Source organism: Delphinus delphis, chromosome 1 (assembly GCF_949987515.2).
Source record: "Delphinus delphis chromosome 1, mDelDel1.2, whole genome shotgun sequence".
In the NCBI taxonomy this organism is placed as follows: domain Eukaryota; kingdom Metazoa; phylum Chordata; class Mammalia; order Artiodactyla; family Delphinidae; genus Delphinus; species Delphinus delphis.
The window spans coordinates 116210295-116234986 of NC_082683.1; the positions used below are offsets into that span (position 1 = coordinate 116210295).

A 24692-nucleotide genomic window follows, 5' to 3' on the forward strand; every position below is an offset into this window, starting at 1 on the left:
GCTCTCTGTCTTACCCTAGTTTGGAAATGCAGCAGACCTCTGAGCCTGCCACCATTGGATGCCAGGGGCTGTCACTCTGCGGCAGGAAGAGCTCCTATTGGGCGGGCTGGAGGCGGGTAGGGAGCTGACTATAAAAGGTGGGGCCGGCGGAGGCTCGCGGAGCGGCTCTGACAGGACAGGGTCGGAAGGGGACTCCTGGCAGGGAGCTGAGCGCCTGGAGCTGGGGTGCGGGAACTGGAGCAGCGGCTCTCCGCACTAACTCTCCTCGCCTCGTCAGCGGGGTCCCTGCCTCAGAGCCCGGCAACTTGCGGCCGTCGCCCGTGCAGCCTGAGTGCCCCTTGTCTCCCCTGCACGTGTCGCGCCCCGCGCGCCCCGTCTGGCCGCCGCGATGAGCGAGGTGAGAGGCGCTGCCCGGTCCCGCCGCTGCGGACTAGGGCTGCGGCGCGGGGAGGCCGCGGCTCGGGGTCCCAGGGCTGCGAGGGAGGGTGCTGCAGCCCAGAGCCGCTGAGAATCCTCCTGGGACGCCCCCTGCCTCTCTGGGAAAGCTCCCACCTTGGAGTGCTGGGGAGCGATTGGAAGAGGGAGGCTTTAAGTTCCCTGACTGTCGGTGGAGATTTGGGGGGACTGGAATCGATTGTAGAATGGGAGGGCTGAGGTCTCAGGTCGTAAGTTTTATCCTCAGGATACTGCCCTCTGCATAGGTCTTACTGCTCCAAGGTTACTCGGGCTTCCCTTCACTCCCCAGACTTCTGAGAAAAACATTAGCTTCTGTCTTCCCTCTCCTAGGGCTGTATTGCTTTTACACTCCTTATGTAGCATTCAACGGAGAACTCCAGCCCTCGCCCCCTGGGGTGGCCACTTCGCCCCTATTAGGAAAGTGGCATCCTACCCTCCACTCATTCAATCAAGAACCAACCGTTGGAGGGACCATTCTGATATTCAGAAGACTTGTAGTGGGGGCCTGTCTGGCTGCTGGGGAGATGTCCCCTTCAAGAGTAGACCTCCTTCTGCAGTGCTTGTTACACCCTGAGTCTCCACAGGGTCCGCGGTCATCCGAACCAGACCCAGTCCATTAACTGTGATTTCCTCTATTCAAAGAACACTGTCCATCCGTGGGGGTCAAAGCAGAGACTGGGAAAGACCTCTTTCATTGTTTGACTGCATTTTAAGGCATCCAGAGACAAGGATCTTCCTTTCTAAGTGAAGTCAGTACGGGCAGTGACATCACAAGCTTGCTCTCTGCACTCCCTTTCCTAGTACCCAGGATCTTGTGTTAAATCCAACATCTCAGCTATATGCCAGATCCCAGCTCTACTGCTTACTAGCTATGTGGCCTTAAGCAAGTTTACTAAGCCTTTCTCTGCTTCAGTGTTTTATCTGCAAAATGGGGGTAATACTGGTCGTTCTAATGATTAAATGAGATAATATATGCCAAGTACTGAGAACAGTACCTGGCAGAGAGTAGGCACTCATTGTATGTTAGATATTGTTATTATCTCCATCTCACTTCTAAAATTAAAAAAAATTATTTTAGAGTATTTCAGAAAACTAGCATGAGAAGTGTCAAGGATACAAGGTTAGTGAAGGGGTAGGACCCTGTAGGTCTCAGTTTAGATCTTCATCTTTAGTAGGAGCTCTGCTGGCTCCTACCAAAAGCTCTCACCCAGGGAGCCAATTAGTGCCAACTACTATGTTTTGGTTGCCATGTCCACTAAGTTTATCCTGGAAAATTCAGCTACTCTGGGGGCTGCAGATGAACTAAAGTGGTTTCCTGTCCCTCAGATAGTTGTGACTGTGACCACAGCAGCCTTTCAGAAAGAAAGAAAAGGAAAAAAAGATTCAATCTTCTTTCCTTTTGCTTCTTTCAGCCCTAATGTGAGAAGAGAGGTTTTCTTTGCCCTCTCCCGTTGCAGAGCACAGGCTCCGGATGCGCAGGCTCAGCGGCCATGGCTCACGGGCCCAGCCGCTCTGCGGCATGTGAGATCTTCCCGGACCGGGGCACAAACCCGTGTCCCCTGCATCGGCAGGCGGACTCTCAACCACTGCGCCACCAGGGAGGCCCTCTTTACCCTCTTTTCACTGAGGTCTAGAGTTCAACGCCCCCCTAGTGTTTCTAAATCTGAAAGTTGCAATTCAAGCCATCCCCTGGAGGTTTGTGATCTGAAGTCTATGCCAACATGAAGATGTGTGGTTAGCCTGTGCTCTTTAGGGGAAGTGCACAGCTTCTCTGTAGGATACACTACAGGGGCTGGGATCTAGGGTGATATTTGGTAGAGTGACAAAGCTGTCACAAAGCAGTGTCAAGAAAAATAATTTGGTGTTTGAGGGGAAAGTCAAGTCTTGACTTAGCAGCTGTACTTGACTAGCCTCGATCAGGAACTCAGTAGAATGAAGAGAGTGGAATCCTTGGATGGGAAGTAACTGACAGTGTCTGCAGGGCTGCCTGACCTCCCAGGCTGTCAGAGTGAACTGGTCCTAACTAGCAGTTTAGTCGTCGAAGCTGCCTCCTAATACAAAGCTGAGCCTGGCTTCAGGGATGAGTATTTATAAAATCCAGAAGCAGGCACCTGGGCTTACACAGAGATCAGCTGTCCCTGAACCAGATACCCAAAGGGCCTCTGCTTCCCTAGAGGCCAAGACCCAGCCTGTTTTCTTCCTCTTGTAAAAGCTATGAAGAAAAGTGGAAGTGTTGCCAGAGCTCTGAAGCTCTAGGGAGACTCCAAACTTCTTTCTCTCAGCCCAGCCCCAGGGGTCTCCTCTTTCAGGCTGGAGCTCTAGCCCAGGAAAGCCCTGTGCACTCTGAATCTTATGTAAGCTTCACCTCCCCCACCTGCTTATTGTCTTGCTTTAGTGAAACTGCATGAAATGAGAGAATTTGGGATCTCTTTAAGAGATTTCCATTTCAAATGAAGAACAAAAATTGGGGAGGGGGTCTCCAGACCTAGAGGAAAAGTGTAGGATCCTGGTGACGCTGCTGGGGAGGGTCTCTGGTTATACTTTCCCTTCCTGGCTCTGCTGTCACTCAGTACTGCAGCAGAGCATTCCCCTGTGAGTGTGTGTGTTCGTGTGCAGAGGAGCTGCAGGGGCTCGTCTCCAGCTTGTCTGCATTCACAGCTGCAGGCAGGACTTGATTGCTGTGAATCACAGTCTATCTCTTATAGTTTAATAACTTTTTGCTAGTTTCGGTGAAGAATGGGAATGGGAGATGCATTCAGTCCACGAGGGCTCTTTCCTATAATCCCTTGTCATATGGTGTAGCTGGCGGCTTAAAGCACACTTGCAAGTTCTTCTGTGATCCTGTTGCCCTTCTCAACTGTAAAAAGCCCAGCTGGAGGAATCCCTTGGTCCAGCCGTCATTCTGCTGAAATGGGGCTTATGTATGACTGGTAACTGGTAGCTTATGTATGACTGGTAAATGGGGCTTATGTATGACTGGTAACTTATGTATAACTGGTAACATGGTGTCTGCCCCATAGTGTCTGTCCTCAAGCTGGCAGGGGATGGAGCAAGGGACAGATCAACTAGAAACCTCACTAGACCCAGTACTCCCTCCTTTATTATTCTGCTTGCTGTCCTCCTAGGTAATAGGAATGGGATATCGCACTTTGGGGATCCCATTCTCCCTCCTGTGCATATCTGCCTGAATCTACAACCTCCTCCACAATGGAAGTTTGGTCAGGGTGACATCATTCTGTTATGTCTTCTGCGAACCATTTGTTAGGGAACCTGGTAGGGACTTGGAGGAAATCCAAGTTTCTCTCTTTCTCTCTCATTGGTATTTCATTATGATGATGATTATGTGGGACGTATAAAACAGAAGAGCTAGATACTGGAGAGCCTTCCACCTCTAGAAATATCTGGCTTCTGAAGTAAGAGAAACCAGAATTTGGTTCCAGAGCTTGCTCATCCCTTTCTCAGTCACCAGTCCAGGTTGTTGGCTTTAGCTGCTTGAGCAGGAGACTGGCTGATAAAAGTGGATGACTTTGTCATCCTGTGACCTGGGAATATAGTCTTCTCCCTCAGCTGCAGCTGTTATCAGTAACACCTTAGAATGTCAAGTCTCTATAGGGACAGGCACCGTAAGTATTGTGGCTGGAGTCCGAATATGCAAACCTGATGTGTCTTTCATGTCTGTCCATGGAGAATCTTAACTGATGACAGTGATGGAGATAGGGCTGCAAAGACAGAGGAGGAAGTAGGATCAGGTCGATCAAGACAAGTCACTAGCTTGTCTTTTCAAGGTAGTGGTTCTATGAATGCTTCCCCCTGTTTTCTTTCTGTTTTTCTGTAGTTCCAAATTGTCTTTCATGAGTCTATGTTATCATGGAAAAAATAAGCTTAGTTTTGCAAAAATCCTTCTATCTAGAAGAAATACAGATATTTTTTTTTTACCAAAAAAATCTCAAATAATATATCAAAACATTTTAGCGATATAATTTCAGATTTGTCAAGGAACCCTAAAGATCATCCGGTCCAGGGCTTCCCTGGTGGCGCAGTGGTTGAGAGTCTGCCTGCCGATGCAGGGCACATGGGTTCGTGCCCCGGTACGGGAAGATCCCACATGCCGCGGAGCGGCTGGGCCCGTGAGCCATGGCTACTGAGCCTGTGCGTCTGGAGCCTGTGCTCCGCAACGGGAGAGGTCACAACAGTGAGAGGCCCGCGTACCGCAAAAAAAAAAAAAAAAAAAGATCATCTGGTCCAATCTCCTCATTTTACAGATGAGGAAACTGCGGCCCAAACCTTATCTAAGTTTACACAGTATTAGAACCAACACTGGGGCATAGAACTGCTGCCTTCTTATCCCCAAAGAACTTTCCCTAAGACTCTTTTAAGATGTGACTCCAGTGATAGAATGGTTTAATTTACATGCAACTTTGAAGGAATATATTACAAATACTTTCTATAGGAGATCTAAGCAGTGTGATTTAATAAATCCTGAGCAAGAGGATAGAGGGAGAGGAGAGACCAACGTAGGATGATATGTACCAACGGGGTAAATTTTGGTAGAATACTAGACAGGGTAAGCACTATTCTTCCTTATGCAAGATGCCTAGTCACCTTAAAAGTGAGTGCAATGAATATGCTGAAGTGGAGTAGGTAAGTTAATAGGAGTGTAGGAAGGCGGAAGTCTGGAGGTCCTCTTTTCATGCCTTCTTAGTTTCTGGTGTCCATCACTGATTATCATCACTGTAAAGAAACAAGGACCAGAAGGAGAGGTTTTCTTTCAGAAAAGAAAGGAATGAGCAATTCTCTTAACTCTAAAGTATTTGACTTGGAGGATCCAGTGCAGAAAACAGGTATCTAAGTAAAATTGCGGTACCTGATAATCAAACAGACGCTGAACATTTACTCCTCCTTCATTTGGCCACTTGACTTCCAAAGAGAGTACCAAGGCTTTGGGAGGAGAAATCTAGAAGAGGGAAAGAAGAACACGTTAGGCTGGCAAAGTAAGTGATGAATGCTAAGTGCATGATTTTCTAAATCCGTAATCCAGACCTACTGCTCAAAGTGACTTGCTCCAGAATTATTTGACCTGCAAGAGTAAGCCAAGTCAGAAGCAGATCCCAAACCACTTTTTCTAAGAAATCTGCACCCCTGCGGGTGCCTGGATCTTATCACGTTCTCCTCCCTGAAGCCTGATTATTGTTTAAGTCCAGGCTGATGCCAGAAGGCGGGCCCACCTAGGTTTCCCAACCCCCCCATCCAGGGAAAAGAGGTGCCATTTACCCTTCTGTTGTCCTTGGTGCTGCCTCCCTCCCCCACAAAGCCCTCCAGCTGAGCATTTGCCTTGTAGGCTGTGGTGGGATTAATACGTTTATTCTGGGACAATAACGTCATGGGTGGGATGCACACTGAAGATTCCAGTAATACATGATGCTTTGGCACTACTCTCTCTCCCCCACCCCCTACCCCCAGTATGGGGTGAAGGCACAGCTCCAAGCTGTGTGCAGAGCACCGCAAATAACTACTTATTAAATTGTGGCAGCCCATGCTGGGGGGAAACGGGCGGGGGCTGTTGACTCACTGCATACCATGAGCTGGCATAGCCAAAGAATTCTGCCTGACTCCAGTGAGGGGTACTGCTATTTCAGGAAACAGGGGTGGGATGGCTGAGCGGGGAAGGACAGACCAGGGGGCTTGGGAGCTCGGACTGCTTAGGTTGTATTCCTGTCTCTAAGGTATTTGGGTTATATTCCATGCCTTAGGAAACATTAGGAAAAGAATGTGTGTCTGTAGAACCTGGAGTAAGGATTCCTAGCTCTTTTTCTGTTATTATCTTGAGGGTGACCTTGAGCAAGTCTTTCTGAAGCTGTTTGAGGACTGCAGCTGGTTGCTGTCCTGAAAGAATTGAAACAGTTCCAGCAGTGCTCCAAAAACAGCAGTCCAGGGTCTTTCAGGGGCACCAGGGGATCCCAAAGGCCTCTCTAAGGGTCTTTAGCAGTGAACTTCATTTATCACTGGGGGAGAACATGTCAGCAGGGATAAAAGGGTCCCTGGGGGGCTGAAGCCTCTTTGTCACTACTTGAAAGCAGATGCACTAACTCCTGTCTCCCTTCACTTTCTGCATCTCTAAAGCAAGCAGGGAGCTTACAAGGCCTAGGATTTATTTCAATACTAAGGCAAGAAAGGGGTCTTTGGGGCTCATATTTAGGATTTTTAGGATTCAGGCCCTTTTTAGATTTCCCTGCCCTGGACTATAGGACAGGATTCTGAATCCTTGTGCTTATTCATCTGAGCTAAGTGATCCTAACAGTACTATAATGTGTATATGATGTGTTTTCATTTGCCCAGCATCCAAGATATATCATGCAAAAGCAGAGTATATGTGATCCAGATGCAATGAGGTGCTCCTTTGTTCCTGTCTGTTGCTGCTGTTAACAACCTGTGATACCTCTTTAAAGACCCCAGTGGGATGAGGCGTAGGGGGAAATCTGGGTAGTTTACCTTTCCCATGGTTAGTTCTAAATTGCTGCTCGGAACAGAGGGGGTGACACTATCTTGCCTCTTCGCGTGACAATGGTTGCTGTGGCAACACCATTAAAGATGTAAGAGACAAAGAAAGGAAGAAATGCAGCCCAAGAAGGGGGCAGGGCGAGTAGGGCCTAGAGTTATAGGGTACCTATTCCCCAATAGTGACAGCTATAGGGAAAAAGCACCTAAGTCGCTACCACTTTGACTATTTTCAGGTGCTTTGCCAATACTAACAAACTATCCTTCTGAGGCAAGGAATGGCTTTACACAGTCATCTTTCTGATACAAAGGATTGATTGAGGAGATATGGTCTATTTGCTCCTGAGGACTAATCATCTTCTCCCTGTGGTCTACAAAAAAAAAAAAAAAAAAAATAGGGTATGTTTGTGTCTAAGGGTTCTTTGCAATGAAACATGAACATTAATGGAGGTGCTGTATTGGAGGTCCCCTCTGGTACACCTATGACCTGGGAGTAGCTCCAGGAGGCTCCAGGGCTACAGACATGGGCAGCTGCTATACAGAATACAATTTCTGCCCAAGCAGACTATTGTTGGGCCCTTTACCAAAGGTTTAGAGCTATTGTCAGCATTTTTGGGGACAGACATTGGGAATACAGGGAGATTGTGATTTCCAGGGTTGGTTTAGAATAAAAAGAGAACAGTTATGAAACTCCTTTGGTAGCAGAATAAGCCTCAAGGGCCCTTAGAGCCATCCCAGGTATTCTCTTCCTCCTTCAGTCCCACTTAGTGAAGATATACTCTGTGGCAGCTCTACTTTTTGATTCCAGGTCTTGAGCCAGGCAACACCCCAGTAACTTGTCCTATTCTTATATTCAATCCACAGTTACATTACTTCAAAATAATAACAATTTATTTTGATATATGCTAGGTATATTTTTTCTAGTTCTTTTCACCTTTTAGGATAGATATGTTTTCTCTTCTGCAGATGAGATGTCTGAGCACAGCAAGGCTAACTGATTTATCCAATGTCACACAGCTAGGAATGGGAGAGCCGGGATAGTCAATGCAGATCCAGGATATGAACTCGGATCTGTCTACCTCTACCTAAGATGACATATTGCTTCCACCAGGAATTTGAGGCTTGAGAAAATTTTAATTCACATAAACAAATATCTACTGAGTATCTACTATGTGCAAGACATAGGTTGCAGTTACTACAAGTGATACACAAATAAATGGACCGTGCTTTCAAGGAAATGGACTCTGGTGGGGTGGTGAAGTTGGGGAAGGGGAGGTAAGACAAATACACAATAACTATAATACAGGTAACATGAAATACACTCCTAGAGAAGTTCTTCCCCTTCATCCTCAGCTGTTTTTCAGGCACATCTACTGAAGTGAGGAAAAGCAATGACCTGGCTTCACAATCTCTGAGCCAGCTACAGAGTGAGGCCCTCAGCTATCTGAAAGCAAATTAAACTTCAGAAATCGTGGTGAGGTGGCAAATACAGCAGAGTAGGAGCTCCCTTCATTTGTTCAACATATACTGAGTGTGTATCATGCTAGACCCTGGAGTGAGTAAGATAGACACTGCCCCTGCCCTCATAGCGAGTTCCTCATAGGAACTTGCACAGAAATGGAGGAGACAGACATTAAATAACTAATTAATAAATTATTATTTAATTACATTAGTAACAAGTACTACTAAGGAGAAATACCAGGTGCTGTGAAAACTTATGGCGGTCCTAGCCTAGTCTGGGGAGCTAAGAAGGGCTTCCTGGAAGAAGGAACCCTTAAGTAGAGCTCTGAAGGATAAATAGGAACTAAGTAGGTAAAAGGGGAGCAGGGGTAAGGGAACCATGTGCCAAGGTCCTGAGGTGAGAAGCAACAGAGATGAGGTTACCGAGGTAATCAGAGGTTGCATAATGTAAGGCCTTTTAGACTGTGTTAAAGATTTTCTTCTAAAAAAAAAAGAATTTTCTTCTTTATCCTAAGAGCATCAGTAACCACTTGGGCTATTACCGTGGTCCACATAAGAAACAACTGTGTTAGGATGGTGGAAGTGAATGGATTAAGAGATATTTGGGAGATAAAGTTAATAGGAGTTAATATTGAATTGGATATGCAATGTGAAGGAAAGAAAGGTGTCAAGAACAATTTCTAGGTTTGTGGCTTGTACAACTGGATGAAATGGGGAATACCTTGCAGAGGACTAGGTTGGGTAGGTAGGATTATGAATTTAGTTTGAGACACAAAGAGTTTGGAGTTCCCATAGAACATCCAAGTGGAGATGTTTTATTTATTTATTTTTTTTAATTTTTATTTTATTTATTTATTTTTTTGCGGTACGCAGGCCTCTCACTGTCGTGGCTTCTCCTGTTGCGGAGCACAGGGTCTGGATGCGCAGACTCAGCGGCCATGGCTCACGGGCCCAGCCGCTCCGCGGCATGTGGGATCTTCCTGGACCGGGGCACGAACCCGTGTCCCCTGCATCGGCAGGCGGACTCTCAACCACTGCGCCACCAGGGAAGCCCAAGTGGAGATGTTTAAAAGCTCAGAGGAGATTTCTGGGATAGAGGTATGCAGTCTGCCCTCTGCATCCACGGGTTCCACCAACAGCGGATTGAATTTCTGAATCTGAGGATGCAGAACCCATGGGTACTGGAGGGCAGACTGTACTGTGCCATTTTATGTAAGGGACTTGAGCATCTGTGGATTTTGGTATCCCTGGGGATCCTAAAACCAATCCCTCTTGGATACCAAGGGAAAGCTGTACATTTGAGCCATCAATGGCATTCTGTGCGGTTCAATATGGTAGCCACTAACCACGTGTAGTTATTTAACTTATTAGTTATTAATAAATTATTAACTTATTAAATAAATTTATAAATTTTATTCCTCAGTTGCACTAGCCCCATTTCAAAATGCTCAATAGCCCCATGTGCCTAGGGGATGCCATATATTGGGCAGCACAGATATAAAACATTTCCATCATTGCAAAAAGTTCTTTTGCAGGGGTCTGCAAACTTTTTCTGTAATGGGCCGGGTAGCAAGTATTTTTGGCTTTGTGGGCCCTGTGGCCTCTGCTGCAATTACTCAACTCTGCTACTGTGGTGCAAAAGCAGCCACAGACAATATGCAAACAATGGGCATGGCTGTGTTCCAGTAAAATTTAATTTAGGAAAACAGGCCGTAGACCAGATTTGGCGGTGCGCAGTAGATAGCTGACCACTGTTCTATTGGATGGTGCTGTATAAATGATAACTGAAGTCATAGGTGCAGATAAGATCATCTAGGAAAAGAGAACAGAAGGGAGCCTAGCCTTAAACCTCGAGAGCCCCCAATACTTAAATGTTGACAGAAGTGTCCAGAAAGATAGGAGAAAAACCAGGAAAAACTGTGATGTCCCAGGAGCCAAGGAAAGAATGTGTGTCAGGAAAGGTGAAATGATTAAGAGTACTGAACGCTTCAAGAGGTCAAGCCAAGTGGAGCTGAAACTTTTGCATTTGATTTCTTATCATAGAGCACATTGGTTTTCTAAAGAGGCATTTCAGTGGAGTAGGAGTAGAAGCTAGGTTGAAGTGGGTGGGAGAGTGTGTGGGAGGTGAGGAAATGGAGATAGTAAGTGTTCTGAGAAGTCCAGCTATGAAAAGAAAAGAGATGTGAGAGACCCTGGCCCCCACCCCTTCCCCAGTCACCTATCTACTCTACCTTTCTAACTGGTCCTTCTCAGTCTTTTCTAGCTCTCTTAACCTTCTTTCCCCGTAAAAAAATAACTTATTATTTAATAACTTATTACGTTACTTGTATAACTTAATAAGGTATAACTTACATGCAGTAAAATGTACTTTTATCCGGATATAGTTCTGTGAATTCTGACAAACATATACATCATGTAACTGCCACCACAATCAAGATATACAGCAGTTCCATCATCCCCCAATTCCCGCATTTTCCTTTATACTCACCCCTCCCATGACCTCAGCCCTTAGCAGCCACTGATCTGTCTGCTGTACCTATAGTTTTGCCTTTACAAGAAATGTCATATAATTGGAATCATACAGTATACGTGTATCCTTACGGGTCTGGCTTCTTTCACTTAGTATAATGCCTTTGAAGTTCACCCATGTTGTTGTATGTATCAGTAGTTCATTCCTTCTTTAATTGTTGAGTAGTATTACATTTTATGGATGTATTACAATTTGTTTACCCATTCCTCAGTTGAGGGACATTTGGTTGTTTCCAGTTTTTGGTGATTGCAGGTAAAGCCGTTATAAACATTCACCTGCAAGTTTACATGTAGACGTACGTTTTAATTTCACTTGAGTAAATACCTAGGAGTAGGATTGCTGGGTTGTATGAAAAATGGACACTTAAGAAACTTCCACACTAGCTGTTCCATCTTACCTTCCCACCAGCAATGTCTGAGAGCTCCAGATACTCTGTATCTTTGCCAGCACATCGTATAGTCATTAAAAAAAAACCAACAAAAACACGTGTGTGCATGCATGCGTGCATGCGTGCACAGGCACACACACACACACACACACACACACACACACACACACACACCCCAAAACAACAACAACAAAACATTCTAATAGGTGTATAATGATATCTAATTGTGGTTTTAGTTCAAATTTCCCAAATGACTAATGATATATATTTTTTCATGTGCTTATTTGCCATCCATGTATCTTCTTTGGTGAAGTGTCCAAATATCTTGCTCCTTTTTACAAACTATATTCATACTATTGAGATTTGAAAGTTCTTTATATATACTGGATACAAGTCCTTTATGAGATTTGTGATTTGCAAATATTTTCTTCCAGTCTGTAGTTTGTCTCTTCATTCTCTTAGGAGTGTCTTTCAAAGAGCAGTTTTTAATTTTGATGAAGTCCAATTTATAATTTTTTTCTTTTATGGATTATGCTTTTGGTGTATCTAAGAAATCTTTGCCTACCCCAAGGTTGCAAAGATATTTTTTCCCTGGATTTTCTTCTAGAAGTTTTATAGTTTTAGGTTTTATATCCATTTCAAGTTAATTTCTGTATAGGGTGCAAGACATAGATTGAGGTTTCTTTGCACTTGACTATCCAATTGTTCCAGCACTATTTTGAAAGGACCACCCTAACGTTTTATTTATTTATTTATTTTTATAGATCTTTATTGGAGTATAATTGCTTCACAATACTGTGTTAGTTTCTGTTGTACAACAAAGTGAATCAGCCATATGCATACATATATCCCCATGTCCCCTCCCTCATGAGCCTCCCTTCCACCCTCCCTAACCCACCCCTCTAGGTCATCGCAAAGCACCGGGCTGATCTCCCTGTGCTATGCTGCTGCCTCCCACTAGCTATCTATTTTTACATTTAGTAGTGTATATACGTCGATGCTACTCTCACTTCGCCCCAGCTTCCCCCTCCGTCTCCCCCCATGTCCTCAAGTCCATTCTCTATGTCTACGTCTTTATTCCTGCCCTGCCACTAGGTTCATCAGTACCATTTTTTTTTTCAGATTCCATAATATATGCATTAACATACAGTATTTGTTTTTGTCTTTCTGACTTACTTCAGTCTGTATGACAGACTCTAGGTCCATCCACCTCACTACAAATAACTCAATTTCATTTCTCTTTATGGCTGAGTAATATTCCATTGTATATATGTGCCACACCTTTATCCATTCATCTGTCAGTGGACATTTAGGTTGCTTCCATGTCCTGGCTATTGTAAATAGTGCTGCAATGAACATTGTGGTACATGTCTCTTTTTGAATTATGGTTTTCTCAGGGTACCTGCGCAGTAGTGAGATTGCTGTGTCGTATGGTAGTTCTATTTTAGGTTTTTAAGGAACCTCCATACTGTTCTCCATAGTGATTGTATCAATGTATATTCCCACCAATAGTGCAGGAGGGTCCCCTTTTCACCACACCCTTTCCAGCATTTACTGTTTGTAGATTTTTTGATAATGGCCATTCTGACAGGTGTGATGTGATACCTCATTGTAGTTTTGATTTCCATTTCTCTAATAATTAGTGAGGTTGAGCATCTTTTCATGTGCCTCTTGGCCATCTGTATGTCTACTTTGGTGAAATGTCTATTTAGGTCTTCCACCCATTTTTTAATTGGATTGTTTGTTTTTTGATATTGAGCTCCATGAGCTGTTTGTATATTTTGGAGATTAATCCTTTGTCTGTTGTTTCATTTGCAAATATTTTCTCCCATTCTGAGGGTTGTCTTTTTGTCTTATTTATGGTTTCCTTTGCTGTGTAAAAGATCTTAAGTTTAATTAGATCCCATTTGGTTTTTTCTGTTTTTATTTTCATTACTCTAGGAGGTGGGTCAAAAAAGATCTTGCTGTGATTTACGTCAAAGAGTGTTCTTCCTATGTTTTCCTCTAAGAGTTTTATAGTGTCTGATCTTACATTTAGGTCTTTAATCCATTTGGAGTTTATTTTTGTGTATGGTGTTAGGGAGTGTTCTAATATTATTTTACATGTAGCTGTCCAGTTTTCCCAGCACCACTTATTGAAGAGGCTGTCTTTTCTCCATTGTATGTTCTTGCCTCTTTTGTCATAAATTAGGTGACCATATGCACGTGGGTCTATCTCTGGGCTTTCTATCCTGTACCATTTATCTGTATTTCTGTTTTTGTGCCAGTACCACACTGTCTTGATTATCATAGCTTTGTAGTATAGTTTGAAGTTGTGGAGCCTGATTCCTCCAGCTCCGTTTTTCTTTCTCAAGATTGCTTTGACTATTCTGGGTTTTTTGTGTTTCCATACGAATTGTAAAATTTTTTGTTCTAATTCTGTGAAGAATGCCATTGGTAGTTTGATAGGGATTGCATTGAATCTGTAGATTGCTTTGGGTAGTAGTCATTTTCACAATATTGATTCTTCCAGAACATAGTATATTTCTCCATCTGTTCACCCTAACCTTTTAATATTGGGGTTCCTCAAGGCTTGGTCCTAGACCCGCTTCTTTTCACTCTAGTTGTGGTTGAAGAAGGAATTCAGATTGAGGAAGGCTTTTTCTTGTTTTTTCGGTTTTAAAGAAAGGAAGAGGTTTTATTTATAAGCAAGTAAAGAGAATTGATTGTGAAGATTCCTGAGGAGGAGAAAAGGGGAATGGGATCTAAAGCTCAAATGGAAGGAAAAGACATCATCTGAATGCTGATAAATGCCCTGGAAGGAGGTATGGGGTCAGGAAAGGGAGGATATTGCTGTGTCATATCCCTCTCTGCAGTCTCTTAAAGTTTGAAGACAGAAGACCCCTAAGCCAGCAGACCTCTCCTTTTCCTCCATCCACACTGGAAGGGAGAGTCCACAACTTTGAACTGCAGAGGAAACAAAAATATACTCATGGGGAATTGACAGCTACTGCCAAGATGATGGAATGGAACATTGGAGCACATCAGGCCCAGAGGTGAGGAGAAAAGGAATACAGGAATGTAGGCAGGGAAAGAAACTAGGGCCCTCTAGGGAAAGGCAAGAGTTGATGGGCCTCATAGTTGCTAATTACATGTTGAGAAGTAAGAAACATTTAGTCCTGTGTAGACAGTGAGGCTGAACTGAACCAATCTTCAACTCACTAGAAACTTGGAATAACAGGCTTAAATGTAAGCAAGAGAGTCATTTGAAATGGAAACCAATAGGATGATCCTGCACATGGAATTCTCAGAATCTGAAAGGCTAGCATCTGGCCCTGGGAGTGAAAAACACACATACAGGCTATGGCTAACCCCCAGGGGTCAGCCCGGTATGTGTCAGGAGGCCCACTGGGCAAACATCAAGATGAAAGCCAGAATCAGCATGGCTAGCTCAACTAGCAGAGCAGGAATCTGAGTCAGTAGGCAAGGTCTGGGATCAGGTTCTCAAAGTACAAGTAAGCTTTCCCCATATTGGGAGGACAGGACCCTCTAGAGTATATATCAAGCAAGTGTTGGGGACTATGGATTGAGAGACTGGTCCTTGAATACAGCTGCCTAACTGTGGGAATGGAAGGAAATCACGATCTCTAGGACTTTCCTTCTTACCTAGGGATTGCTCTGCTGTGTGGGAGCACTTGTCTATTTAAATCAGTTTCACACTGGACATCCTTCTCATGTGGTATATATGTACCACATGCATACACATGCTTACACCTTTGGCTGGAGACGGATACAGCATAGCATAATGTTCAAGAGGGTGGACTCTGGAGTCAGACCACGTTGGTTCAAATCCTGGCTTTGCTACTTCTTAGCTATATGACCTTAGGCAAGTTAATTAACCTCTTCTGGCCCTTAGTTTTCTTATCTGTAAAGTGAGACTAGTAACAATACCTATCTTATAGGGCTGTTGTAAGAATTAAACATGTTAAAGTACTTAGAACAGTGACTGGCACAAAGTAAATATTATATCAATATATATGATTATTAATAAGATGAGGTGGGGTGGCATTCTAAAGTCCTTGATTTCTTCCAGTTCCCCTAGATGGGTCCCATAAGGAAAAGGAAGGATTTGCTAAACCATTTCACTGTTGTTATTTCTGGTCAGAAGAACTCAGTATTGAAAGAAGTAGAAGAGCACCTGAGAGTTTCCAGTAATCCATACCTGGCTAGAATGAGAGGCTGAGAGAGCGGCTGAGAAATGCTCACCTGTCACAGCTCTTGTGGGTGAGCACTGATCCTCTGGAGTTGTGAATTTTTGTAAGAGACACTCTTACAGCACATGTGGTTTCTGGTTCATCCAGAGTGGACCTCCATGCCTCCTTGGTTTACCAGAAATATGGTTAATCTGATGGCTGTCAGATGGATGCCCCAGAGGACCTTGATTCATCTAAAATTGCTGAGTTTCTGGAAGATACACAGGAGGCTTGGGGCAGAGACCAGGGACCAGGAAAGGGCTGAGTATGACGTAGAGGGTGGGAGCTAACAACCTGTGATCTAACTGCCCCCACCTCCCACCTCAGCAAATCACTAACCACTAAATCCAGAAATCCATAGTGTTCAGAGTAGCTATTTGAGAACTGGCTGGAGAGGGTACAGGGAGGAGGGGCAGGTTGAAGCCCCAGCATATTACTTTTTAGCAGAGGGTGTGAGAGAGATTTCAAGGGGCATTGTGAGTAATAGGGGTTTTCTTCTCCTTTACAGAACCCTTTTCTAGTCTCCATAGTGACCTCTCATAAAGTTCAGCCAAACGGAGCTGAGAACCCCTGGGTGGCTAGACAGCAGCTGAGCCATGGCTCCATTCCAGGGTCAGTGATCTCAGGAGAGACTCAGGAAGGTGACAGCTGGCAGGGCGGAGGGAAAGGAGTGGCGGGTGTGGTTCAGCCCTGGCAAATATTCCTGCTTCGAGGATTCTCAAGGTTAGCTGATATGAGAAGGAAGGCAGAGGAAGGGGCAGTTACTCGAGGGGAGATTTTTAGAACTGGGGTCCAGATTTTCCTCCAAAGGGGAGGGATGAAAGAAAAGAATTGGTGGATTAAGGGAAGAGGCTTAGAGAGAGAGAGGGATAATGGTTAAAGCAAGGATCAGATTCAGGGATTTGCTGGCAATAAAAAAAGGAGGGTTTGAAGTCAGAGATCATAGGACTATAGAATTTGCCTCTTGACCCGTGACCCTCTTGTCAGGACTATTGACTATTATCCTATTACTAAACACCCCATGTATCTCATGCTTTTGCAGTGTGGACAGACCTCTGGTGATGACAGCGTGCCAGTGTGGAAAGCGTCACCTAGCTAACTACTGGGTCATTACATTGATCATGTGCCAAATATATATATATAGACTACAGGAAGATCGTGGGAAAAGAAAGAGTAATGAGTGGCCCGTCTCCCAAGAGTCTCAGGAACAACCCTTCCTCTAATGGAAACTTTTTTTTTTTTGGTCAAAGGGAGACTAGCAGGAATTCCATAGGGTTTGGGGAACACCCTTGTGCATGTTCTTTCAGATTTTTAAATAAAAATGTACATATACATACATAAGCAATCAATATATTTTACAAAAATTGGACCATATCAACTTTTATTTGTAAATTTAATTATTTTTGGCTGCACTGGGTCTTCGTTGCTGCGCATGGGCTTTCTCTAGTTGTGGTGAGCGGGGGCTACTCTTCATTGCGGTGCACAGGCTTCTCATTGCCCTGGCTTCTCTTGTTGTGGAGCACGGGCTCTAAGGTGTGCAGGCTTCAGTAGTTGTGGCTCGCAGACTCTAGAGCATAGGCTGAGTAGTTGTGGCGCACGGGCTTAGTTGCTCCGTGGCATGTGGGATCTTCCTGGACCAGGGATCGAACCCGTGTCCCCTGTATTGGCAGGCGTATTCCCAACCACTGCACCACCAGGGAAGCCCCCAGCGTTTTTTATCTTAATAATTTTTATTTTACTTTAAATTATTATTTTCTTCTTATTTCCCCCTAACTTTCTGTTAGAAAAATTTATCAGAGTTGAAAGAGTTGTTCAATGCACATCCATATCTTTTCCAGCTAGATTCAGTAATTGTGACTATATTAGCATATTTGTGTCAAAATGCGACAGTATTCGATCTTGTGGACATAGCACAGTGGCTAAGAGTGTGGAGTTGGTCTGCCTCGGTCCCAAAGCCAGTTCCACTGTTTTCTAGTAGTGTGGCTTGACCTTGGGCAAGATCCTTTTTTTTTTTTTTTTTTTTTTTGCGGTACGCGGGCCTCTCACCGCTGTGGCCTCTCCCGTTGCAGAGCACAGGCTCCGGACGTGCAGGCTCAGCGGCCATGGCTCATGGGCCCAGCCGCTCCGCGGCATGTGGGATCTTCCCGGACCGGGGCACGAACCCGTGTCCTCTGCATCGGCAGGCGGACTCTCAACCACTGCGCCACCAGGGAAGCCCTTGGGCAAGATCTTTAACATCTCTAAGCCTGTTTCCTCAACTATAAAATAGGATGACATCTCAGAGATTTCAGAGGATTAAATGGGATACGGTTTGGCCATAATAAATGCTCAGGAAGTATTATTTGGATACTTGTCTTGTCTCCTCACTCAGCCTGGAAGATAGGGACAATATCTTGACTGGTTTTACTTTATTTTTTTTTTAAATTTTTGGCTGCGTTGGGTCTTCGTTGTTGCAGGCTGGCTTTCTCTAGTTGCGGTGAGTGGGGGCTACTCTTTGTTGTGGTGCTCGGGCTTCTCACTGCAGTGGCTTCTCTTGTTGCGGAGCATGGGCTCTGGGCGTGCGGGCTTCAGTAGTTGTGGCGCGCGGGCTCAGCGGTTGTGGTGCGCGGGCTTAGTTGCCCCATGGCATGTGAGATCTTAGTTCCCTGACCAGGGATCAAACGGGCATCCCCTGCATTGCAAGCCGGATTGTTAACCACTGGACCACCAGGGAAGTCCCTTACCTGCAGAATTTGACACAATTAATCACTCTTGTCTCCTTGAAATAGTTTCTTCATATGGCTTCTAAAGTACTATAATCTCTTGACTTTTCTCCTGGCTTCTTCTCAACTTCTCTTATTGATTTCTCCGCATTTCTACAACCTCTAATCACCGGAATGCCCCAGGATTTGCCCCTTTTCTCCTCTTTATCTGAACTCACTCCCTTGGTGATCTCACCCAGTCTCATGGCTTAAATGCCAACCACATCTTAATAACTGTCTAATTTATATCTCTAGGCAAGAGTCTTCTCTTTAACTCATCTTGAATATCCAACAGCTTATAACAACATCTCCTCCTGGTAGACAGTGGACTTGAGGATGGTGGGGGGCCGGGGGCCAGGGGGTACGGGGTGGGGAGGCTGAGACAAAATGAGAGAGTAGCATTGACATATATACACTACCAAATGTAAAATAGCTAGTAGGAAGCAGCTGCATATCACAAGGAGATCAAGTGCTTTGTGACCTCCTAGAAGGGGTGGGATAGGGAGGGTGGGCAGGAGGCTCAAGAGGGAGGGGATATGGGGATATATGTATACGTAGAGCTGGTTCACTTTGTTATACAGCAGAAACTAACACAACATTGTAAAGCAATTATACTCCAATAAAGATGTAAAAAAAAAAAAAAAAAAAAAAAAACTCCTCCTGGATAACTAGGTAGGCAATCTCAAACTTGTCCAAAAACAAGCTTCTGATCCTTTCCCTAATACCTGCTGCTCCTGCTGTCTTCTTCATTTCAGGAAATGGCAATTCATTTTTTTTTCATTTCCTCAGCCCCAAAACTTTGGAGCTATCCTTGAGTTGTGTCACTATGCCATTTAACCAATAGTCGTAGCTTGAAAATACAGTTGGCCCTCTGTGTCTGAGGGTTCTGCATCCGTGGATTCAACGAACCAAAGATTGAAAGTATATAATTTTTTAAATTTCAGACAGTTTCAAAAAGCAAAACTTGAATTTGCTGCAAGCCAGCAACTATTTGCATAGCATTTACATTGTATTGACAACTATTTACATAGCCTTTACATCGTATTAGGCATTATAAGTAATCTAGAGATTTGAAGTATGTGGGAGGATGTGCATAGGTTATATGCAAATACTTGCCAATATACAAATAAATGCCATTTTATATAAGGTATTTGAGCTTCTGTGGATTTTGGTATCCTTGTGGGTCCTGGAACAAATCTCCTGCGGAATCTGAGGGACAATTGTATACCTAGAATCAGATCACTTCTCACCACCTCCACTGACACCTTTTTGATCCAAGCAACCATTATCTCCTGTCTAGTTTTCTGCAATAATTGCCTAACAGATTTTTCAGCTTCCTCCCTAATGCCCCTTATGTGCCAATTGAAGGTCTCTAATGGCTTCTCATCACCCTTACGATAAAAGTCAAGCTCCTTAAAAAGACTCCCAAGGCTTAAAAAGACTCCCAAGGTCCGATGGAGTCTGCCCCAACTCCCAGTTATCTCTGATCTCATCTCCAACTGTCGTTCACTCCAGCTACGTTGGACTCATGCTATTGCTCAAACACGCTAGTCACACTTCCACCCCAGGACCCTTGAGAGCTCTTGCCCACCACCTACAGCCCTTACTCCCTTATCTCCTTCAGCTCTTGGCTCAGATACCACCTTTCAGAGAGGCTTTTCCTGACCACTCTGTATAAAACTGTATTTCTCCATTCCCACCTGGCAGTCACTACCTCCCTTCCCTGTCTTTTCTCTATAGCACTTATCACCACTTAACATAATAATAATTTTTTTATTCATTTGTCTATCTATATCCTAGAATGTAAACTCCATGAGGGCAGGGTTTTTTCTGTTTTTGTCCTCTACAATTTCCCTAGCACCAATCAATACTTGTTGAACAAATTTTGATGACTCTTCTCCCTCTCTCTGATCTCAAGACCCACTTCTTCAAAAGACTAAGGGATGGGGCTTCCCTGGTGGCGCAGTGGTTGAGAGTCCGCCTGCCGATGCAGGGGACGCGGGTTTGTGCCCCGGTCCGGGAAGATCCCACATGCCGCGGAGCAGCTGGGCCCGTGAGCCATGGCCACTGAGCCTGTGCGTCCGGAGCCTGTGCTCCGCAACAGGAGAGGTCACAGCAGTGAGAGGCCCGCATACCGAAAAAAAAAAAAAAAGACTAAGGGATGGACCTGGTAGTAGGAGGGCTTGAAAATGGTGATGGTGAGTCTACGGGGATGGCACCTTAATACTTCTGTGAATATCTAATATTCTGATTTTTCTTTTCCAGCTTAACACCAAAACATCCCCAGCAACCAACCAGGCAGCTGGCCCAGAGGAAAAGGGTGAGTGGGGGTGGGCTAAGCAGTTTGTAGGGCAGGTAAATATAGGGACATGAAGACAAGTAGGGCTGGAAGCCTGGAAGCTCCCAAAGTCAGATGTAACAGGAATAAGAATGTGATAAGTGAAACAAAGCACTAGGTTAGGACTACTATATCTATAAACTTCCTTCCACTTTTTCCTAAGAAGTAAACCTACTAGAATTTACGCTTTGATTTTAGAAACTGGCTCTGGAATGCTTGGAAACAGGTACAGTGATAGGAAGAAACTCATCAAATGATCCCAGCCCCTGTCTCAATCAGAACTTTAGGGAAAACAGGGGAAAGTGAGTGTGCCGTGGGACTCTGAACTGTAGGATTTAGGAATAAGTGGTGATAGAAGACATTTGTCATCTTGGTTCAAGAGTTGCAAAGCTTCTGAGTACCTACTATAACTAATTCTCAGCCTAGGTACCCTGACTCAAGCTTCTGGGAGAGTCATCAGGCATTCCGGGTCCTAGCAAAGATTGGGGGACCTCACAGAGTCCAGTAGAAAGTGGACTTTAACCACTGCATTTGGGGCCTGGGAAAGGGGCTGGGGCAATTCAGGTTTACTCATTAATGAATCTCTCAACTATCTGCAGGGAGAGCTGGCAATGCCAAGAAGGCTGAGGAGGAGGAGGAGATTGACATTGATCTGACGGCACCAGAAACAGAGAAGGCTGCCCTTGCTATTCAGGGCAAGTTCCGGCGATTCCAGAAAAAGAAAAAGGATTCCAGTTCCTGAATAACCAGCCTTACCCTTCACCTTGCTCCCTTCCCTCCCCTTCTCCACAGCTCTGACTCCCATGTATCTTTGTCTCCTTGTCCCTCAAGCTTCTCGTTGAGGCAAGTTCAACACTTATACATTATTTTCTCTGGCCTCTCAAGCCATCGCAGCCGCAGAGGCACAAGGAACACAGGGAAGATGAAGAATTCAACAGGCAGCCACTTGCTTAAGGGTGAAACGTTTTCTCCTTGGGATACAGCTTCTTGACCAGTACCTGTGCCTGCTCTATGAGGCTGAAGAGCAAGAGGATTTGAGGTTGAGAGAGGGACCCCTGACGATGTGGGAGGGAGGGAAAAGCCTTCAGAGTAGGGTGCCCGAGGGTGGGGCATATGTTCCACTGGTTACAGCATTCACACTTCAGGTAGCATTTTTTACCTTCACATCCTTCTCATCAGGACCTCAACTTCCCTCCTATGAGCTAAGCCACAGTGGGGACTGGAGCCTCCCTTTCCCCTGGGCAGACCTAAATCAAACTGCTCCCATGTTAGTGCATGCTCAGTAGATTAGTTCCAAGGAAGGCCGACTGGGACTGGTAGAGACAAGGGCAAGTTTCCTTCATCGTCTAGTCTAGAACCGTAAGGGGCAGAAGTGGAAGAGGTTCAAGGGGCCGCAGGCAGGGAAATGGGAAGATTTGGGAAGGAAATCGCCAGTTGATTTGGGAAGAAAAGAAAAGTGAAGGAGGAGGAGATCTCTAAGGACACAAGTTACTGCTGGTAAAGGTGTACCATATGAAGGATTCCTGGGGCTTTGTTAACCTGCCTACCTCTAACCCCTCATGCCTAGCCACCCCCAGAGGCCACAAAAACCAAGTGACCCTTGTAGTTCCCACCTGCCCCACGGTGGAGTCAGAGCAGAAGTGGAACAGCCACTCTATGTGATTTTAGCATGTTTAATAATTATGAAAACAATAAACAAAATCCTCAAGTGGGGCCTTTTGACCTCTCCTTCTGTTTTTTCTTGGGAGGAATATGAATATAAGCCTGAGCTGGCCTCAGGGAGGGTGGTAGAGCAACTGCGCGGATTACATGATGGCTCAGGAAACTAACACAGACCGAAGCCCTCTCCTACCTTCCTTCCCTGACCTTGTCCTCACCTTGATTCACCACCCACATTGTCTCTACCTGCTGCTATTTCCACCCCCAATGCTCCCCTACAAGGGTGCTCATCTCCTTCCCTTTCCCCTTCCAGCGAGTACATGCTTGGTGGATCTGCCTCTGAAAACAAACCCCATCTTCCCTTCCTCTCTCTCCCCGAATGACCTGTGTTAGCTGTCCCTCCTGCTTTGTCTTCCTCCCACGACCCTCCTCCCCTCCCACTGTTTTATCAAACAGGAGAAGAAGCAGATGACTCTGGGTCAATAGAGAGCACCACTGTCACGCTGAAGATTTTAAACCATGAATAAAATGATGGCTTACATTGCTGAGAAATGATTTCTATACATTGAAACCAGAAGCCAAATGCTTGAAGGTCGAACAAGGAACGCTCTCTCTCCCCCATTCTCCTCACTTCTTAGTACTGATTTAAGAATACAGAAGCTGGAACCATGCAGCAGCTCTGAATAGGAAGCAAGGAACTATATCCCTGGAAGCAACCTATATTACAAAGTTCGTCCATGCCTAACAAGCCATGGCTATAGACTATCAGGAGGATTAAACAGTAATTCATGGGAAGGCCCTCTTCTCCTGTTGCCAGAGACGAGAAGGAAATTTTACATTTGAAATCTGTTCTGAGTGCAGTATAGTAATGATGGTGGCTTTTAGTCCTGGACTCAGGGGCAAATAACAGGATAACCTCATTGCCACACTAGGTGTGTGTCCAGTATGTCCTGGTAGAAAAGGAGGATTCCCTGTTCTCTGGTTCTGTGGACACAAGATGGGGATTAACTGTACTGCACCTTGGTCTGCCCCTATTAACACTAAAGTAAAACAGGTACTTCCTATTCCTGGTGATATGAGCTTCTGAGAGTTGGCTGGTGCTAGGGCAATAGTGGCATTCTCTGTCACCAGCCGTCTCCTATAGACTCTGCTGCTTGGAGGATACCTGCTGATTTGTTTTTTGCCACACTGGTCTGGAGCATGATTTTTTTCCCCTTCACTACTACTAGCTCCAGGCTATTATTCTTGTTCTCATGTGTATTTTAAAGAAAGTGCATGGTAGCAAAAACATAGTCTGTTGCTTTGGGAAAGATAGTTTGAACTGGAAAGAAAGGTTTAGGCATCTTTTGCTGGACCAGTAGTAGTTCTCAGTAAAAGTTCTGAAAGCTGGTTTCTCTCTGCCCAGGCTACTTACTTCTACCATAGGGCACTCAGATTGAGCCTTTCCTCTCTGGCCTATCTGTAACTCCTCCTTGGGGCCCTAGCATTCTGTCTCTCTGCCAGAGACACGATCCTTGAGTACTGATCACTGAGAAATTATTCCCGAGTGCTTTGTTCTGTGGAGCAAAAACCACAGGTCTTTGAGGGATCGGTGAATACTCTCATAATAAGTGGTTTAGCAGAAGACACACGCATTAGAAACAGTCGAGGAAGAAAGCAAATGCAGTTGTCACATCTATATCACTGATAACTCTTTTGGTACTTTTTTCTCTGTGTAGGAGTGGCAGAGCTGGGAGTAGAGTCTCGTCAAAAGTGAAAGAGGTCTGGAGATCTGAGCGGGAGATACTTTGAAATATGTTCCCAAAGCCCAAACTTGGAGGTGAAAGTCTTGGGAGAAATTCAGGCGGCTAAAAGGACAAGGATCCTGCTTCCCTGGACAACCTACTTTCAGGGACTTGGTGTCATTGCTGGGTAGGGCTCTTGACCTCTCCTTGAACTTGCCCCAATATAGAGCCATCTTTTTCCACTTTGATCTCTTCCATCTTTTACTCTTACACTTAACCCCTGTCCTAATGTCCTTTTTGGGAGCTTCCCTTCCTGTCCACCTCTGCCTCTCTCTGTCTACCCTTGCTGTGTTTCCCTTATTTCTGGAGTTGTTTTCAGTGGGAGTGACTCCTGGCAGCTTCTTTGAGCAGGGGCCGTACTCATCCCTGAGAACAAGTTCTCACTGGAATCACTCTCCAGTGAGCTGCTGTCTTCCACTTTTAATCCTCTGCTGTCTGTGCCTCTGAAAACTGAGGCTTTGTGGGTCCGGTGGTTTGTTAAGACGGACATCACTGGTGCCTACTGTTCTGGTTGTTTGGCTGGTAGCCCTGAGTCCAGATCTGCAAAGGCAGAAACTCACAATCCACGGATGTTCAGAAAGTCAGCCTGTTCCCAAGGCTTCAGCAGA

General features: G+C 45.0%; 1 protein-coding gene across 1 annotated transcript; it reads left to right on the forward strand.

Moving 5' to 3' along the window:
* The first annotated feature begins 175 nt into the window (after positions 1–175).
* On the forward strand, positions 176–22798 carry PCP4L1 (Purkinje cell protein 4 like 1). Its single transcript, XM_060008939.1, has 3 exons — positions 176–397; positions 20569–20623; positions 21241–22798. The coding sequence occupies exons 1-3, from the start codon at positions 389–391 to the stop codon at positions 21381–21383; spliced, it is 207 nt and encodes a 68-aa protein (XP_059864922.1). The 5' UTR covers positions 176–388; the 3' UTR covers positions 21384–22798.
* Positions 22799–24692: the final 1894 nt, after the last annotated feature.